Source organism: Nicotiana tabacum, chromosome 13, assembly GCF_000715075.1.
Source record: "Nicotiana tabacum cultivar K326 chromosome 13, ASM71507v2, whole genome shotgun sequence".
In the NCBI taxonomy this organism is placed as follows: domain Eukaryota; kingdom Viridiplantae; phylum Streptophyta; class Magnoliopsida; order Solanales; family Solanaceae; genus Nicotiana; species Nicotiana tabacum.
Window position 1 is genome coordinate 30,700,965 of NC_134092.1, and position 5,358 is coordinate 30,706,322.

Here is a 5,358-nt window from a genome sequence, read left to right on the forward strand (position 1 = left end):
CTATTGATTTATCAAAAGATTTTGCTGATAAATTAGATACTACTTTTGATTATAAAAATGAAGTTTGGTCAGAGTTTAATAAATTCAGAGGTTATCCCAAAAAGAATAGTAGGCATGCTGATAAACCCAGAATGCAAACCTATTATTACGATCGTCCTACTCCTTAAGATGTCTTAATAGAGGAACGTGATTGGAATCAGACTAATACGTCTTATAGTGGTTCCGAAATTTATGAATAGAATCTTGATGGTTTGACTGATAGACAATTGACTATTCTTGTGCATAGAATGCTTATGTATGCAACTATCTGTAAAAGTGTAAAAAATACAGATAGAACTATTTGCAAAATGATTATTGCAGGTTTTACTGGCCAACTTCGTGGCTGGTGGGATAATTATTTGTCTATTGATGAAAGGACGATGGTTATTAATGCAATAGCCATTGACGAAGGAGTTGATAACTTAGGCATGGCTCTTGTGAAAAATAGAGAAGATGCTGTTTACACCCTCATTCTTACGATACTAGAGCATTTCAATGGTAGATTTACCAATCAGCATGAGACAGTTCGTACTCTACTTAATGGTCTTAGATGTAGGACCTTAGGTGAATTCAGATGGTATAAAGATACCTTTATGAGTAGAGTTATGGAATTACCCGAGAATAAGTACGACCATTGGAAAACTAAGTTTATAGATGGCCTTCCCTCCTTATTTGCTGAAAGAGTTAGAAAAACTCTAAGAGGTAGCTATGGTGAAATTCCGTACAAAGATTATACCTATGGTAAATTGATAGGAATATGCACACAGGAAGGGCTAAACCTGTGCAATGAGTTAAGATTGTCCAGACAGCTTAAGATGGATAAGCTTAAGGAAATATCCCAATTAGGAGACTTTTGTACCCAGTTCGGTTTGCCCGAGACTTCTACTCATAAGAAGAAGAAACACAAGTATCATAGATACCCAAACCCAGACAGTCCTTATAAGAAAAAAAAGATCTAGATATAGATCCAAAGAAGAGCGTGATGCTAAGAAAACCTATCTCAAGTATACTAGATTTACAAAAATTAGGTCTAAGCAAGATCTTGCTAATATTAAGTGTTATAAATGTGGGAAATTTGGCCATATAGCTCCGAATTGTAAGCTTCAAAAGCTAAAAACCTTAGAACTAGACAATGAGTTACGTGATAAGGTTTATGGTTTGTTATACACTTCTGGATCAGAATATGATTATTATTATTCTGAGTCAGAATCGGAAGCTAAAGTAGATTTACTTGATTTATCTGATAATGATAAAAATATTGATAATACTTGTACAGCTTGTAGAGGTAATACATGTACCTGTGACGATGATGAATTTTATAAATTGCAATCTCAGTTCCAAGATTTGAATATGAAAACTATTACATCTGATAATGTAATAGAACTTTTCAAAGAAGTTACTGATGAAAGACTTCGTGAAAAAATTATTAATTTGGCTGCAAGTACTAGTTCAAGTTCGTCAAAACCTTTTGAAAACTCAAAAAAGGAATTTAAATATTCTGCGCCTTATTCTTTGTTAGAGGTTAATAACCATCTTTTAAATAAAAGTACAACTCCAACAAGAAATTCTTCTTTTGATGATTTAAAAGTTGAAGTTGAAAACTTGAAAAGGGAGATCAAATCTCTTAAATAAAACCAAATGATTTGTGATCATAGGATTACTCAGATTGAGAAAATCAATTCTGCATATGAGAAATCTGATGATAAAAACAAAGGTATTTCTGAAAATGATATTGAAGAAAAACCTATTAAGATTGATTCTCAACATAATATGTTTTTGGGAATGATGCAAATTGTTACTGCTCATAGATGGTATATTAAATGTACTATTCTTATTGATAATAATTTTTCTATTACAAATATTGCTATGATTGATAGTGGAGCTGATGTTAGCTGCATTCAAGAAGGTCTAGTACCTACTAAATATTTTCAGAAAATTACTCAAATGGTAAAGTCTGCATCAGGACATGCTTTAGATATAGAGTATAAATTACCTAATACTGGTATTTGTCAGAATAAAGTCTGCATTCCTCACTTCTTTTTCTTGGTGAAAAATCAGTTATACCCTCCAATTATACTTGGAACACCTTTTATTAACGCAATTTATCCTTTCACTAGCATAGACTCAAAAGGTTTTACTGCTACTTATAAAGATAAAGAGATAAATTATACTTTTATTACAGATCCCTTAACTAGAGATATAAATGCTTTAATTGATATGAAGCAAAGACATATTGATTCATTACAATTGAAATTATTTAGTATGAATATATTTGATACTTTAAATTCCACTAAAGTGCAGGAAAAGATCAAATTGATTTTCGAAAATATTGCAATTGATATTTGTGCTGAGCATCCTAATGCTTTTTGGAATAGAAAAAAGCATATTATCACTCTGCCATATGAAGATAATTTCTCTGAGGCTGATATTCCTACTAAATCTCGACCTTGTCAGATGAACACCAAATTGGTAGAATTCTACAAAAAAGAGATTGATAATTTGTTACAAAAAGGTTTGATAAAACCCTCAAAATCTGCTTGGTCTTGAACAACTTTTTATGTTAATAATACTGCTGAAAAGGAACATGGTATTCCTAGATTGGTTATTAACTATAAACCTTTAAATAAGTATTTAAAGTGGATAAGATATCCAATTCCCAATAAAAAAGGATTTATTGTCAAGATTATATGATGTCAATATATTTTCAAAATTTGATTTAAAATCTGGATATTGGCAGATTCAAATATTTAAAGAGCATACTTATAGAAGTGCTTTTAGTGTTCTATTTGGGCAATATGAATGAAATGTTATGCCTTTTAGTTTAAAGAATGCCCCTTCTGAATTTCAAAAAAAAATGAATGATATATTTAATCCATATTTGGATTTTATCATTGTTTATATTGATGATATTTTGATATTTTCTAAAATATTTGAAATGCATATTAAGCATTTAGATATTTTTAAAAGAATTGTTATAAAAATGGGTTGGTTATTTCTAAACAAAAAATGAGTTTATTTCAAATCAATATTCGGTTTTTAAGACATTATATTTGTCAAGGAAAAATAACTCCGATTCAAAGGTCTATTGATTTTGCTTCAAAATATTCCGATGTTATTACTGATAGAACTCAGTTACAAAGCTTTTTATGAAGTTTAAATTATATATCACCTTTTTATAAAGATTTGGCTCATGAAATGTTAACTATCGTTAAATGTGTTTTAAAATTCCAAGATGATTTATACAATCAAACGTTTTTTATAAAAACTGACGCTCAATCTGTTAAATATATGTTTAATAAAGATTTTAAACATGATGCCTCAAAATTGATAATTGCAAGATGGTAGACTCAATTAGCCCCCTTTGATTTTAAAATTCAATACAAAAAGGGAATTGAAAACTGTCTGCCAGATTTCTTATCTCGTGAATATTTACAGGATGGAACCCCCATAGGGTAGAGATAGAGGTAGAGGAAGGGGAAAATCATCCCCACATTCCCAAGGAAGAACGTCTCCTTCAGGATTGTCATACGGATCCACATCAAACTCCCCAGTTATACAAATGGGAAGGAGAAGCTTGACTAATGAAAAGATATCTCTCAGAGGAGAATCCTCAATCGGACCATCTGTTCAGCTGGAAGATATTCCAGAAGATAGTCCGTTATACGTACACTTGCAGTCATATTTGACTGCTCAAAAGCAAAGTGATACTTTTGCTTCAATTACAAAAGAGGACAATGATGATATCAAGTCCTATGAGAAATTGCTTAAAAAAGAAATGATATTTCTTTTAGAAAATACGGATATTCCGAGGAAAGAGGAACCATGGAAGATATTCCAAAGATGATTGACGGATTATATTATCCGAGTGAGTCATACAAAATCCGTTCTTATTATGAGACTATTTTCACTAGTACAGGCAGTGCAGAATTTCAGCACTTTTCTGGTTATACCACTGACGAGAATGTTTATAACTTCTCGAAAATTATTATCAAACAGATTATATTTGTTGAAGATTGGGGAATATCTATAATGAAAGAAAGGCAGATAAGTCTTAACAAGTCCCGTATGAATTTTACCTATTGGGTTTATATCCAAGCCTTTGATAAAGTGCTATATTACAATAATGATAGACATAAGCATACTTGGTTCATAAAAGTATGAGCAAAGATATTTGCAGAGCCCATTCCTAATTGATTTTTAAACCGGTGGTCATACCACGGTCTGACAGTCAAGATATTACTGGATCCATTTCTTATGTTATACAAATAATGGACAAAAGTCTCACCAGTTCTAAACGAGTTATACCACATAGATCATATTTGTTACATAGAAAAGATTGACCAGATTTATTTCTTTTTAGAATTCTCTATTCCTTGGATTCATAAATGGACTCCAGAAGTAGGACTCACCGAGCAACAGATTCCGTGTTTATACATGACCTTTTATAATAATTTCTGGGATAAACTGATGAAAAAGGATCCCAAAAGAAAGACGTTATGCGGTCAAGAACTCTTGGATTCCATTAAAACCAAAATTTAAGAATATTCCAGCAACCCTCAGAAAGAGAAAATTGACGATAGCTCAATGCGACATATTGCCAGAAAGATCTCCTTTTAAGAAGGGGATAAAGAAGAAATGATTAATGACTACTTGGAAGAAATAAAAAGAAATTTGCTTCGTTCCATCAATCAATATGAGAAATCAGACACTTCTATGCAAAGTGAGACCAGCAACGATGATATCGCAGATGACTCCCAACCTATTGAATCAGAAAAGATTTTATCTAATGAAGCCTTACAAGATGCGAAAGAATTCTTCCGCAAAATGAAAGAGATGGAAAAGCGACCAGCACAGTGAAGCCGCCGCACCCTACCAGCAACGATGATATCATAGATAGACTGTTTCAACAGTAGAAACACTGTTCATCAACAGTAGAAACACTGTTCACCAACAGTAGAAACATTGTACATGGACCCATGTGGGACCCTTTTTACTGTTTAAAGATTCTTTTTCGTTTCTACTTATACGTTCATTCTTTCAGAGAAGGAGGCAGAAGCAAAACCTCTCTCTCTCTCTAAAATCTCTCTCTCTCTCAACTGTAAGTACTATCTGTAATCGAAGTTCAAGTAAATAAAATCTCAAGTTCTTCGTCTTCAGGCCTTGTATCCCGGCCTCAAAAGGTATTTATTTTTACTTATAGTATTTCATCTAGTCTCTCCTCTCTGGCTGTGACTATGTCTGGCTCAGAGACTTCATATCTATGTTGAATATCTAACTTCTCTCCTATATAAACCATGAAAGAGACGGCATCTATCAAAA

At 32.2% G+C, this 5,358-nt stretch overlaps 1 protein-coding gene across 1 annotated transcript; it reads left to right on the plus strand.

Annotated features, from left to right (window-relative positions):
- Window positions 1-419: 419 nt before the first annotated feature.
- LOC107822758 (uncharacterized) lies at window positions 420-2,586 on the plus strand. The gene is made up of 2 exons (XM_075228709.1): window positions 420-906; window positions 2,222-2,586. Exons 1-2 carry the CDS (start codon window positions 420-422, stop codon window positions 2,584-2,586), a joined length of 852 nt encoding a protein of 283 aa, XP_075084810.1.
- Window positions 2,587-5,358: the final 2,772 nt, after the last annotated feature.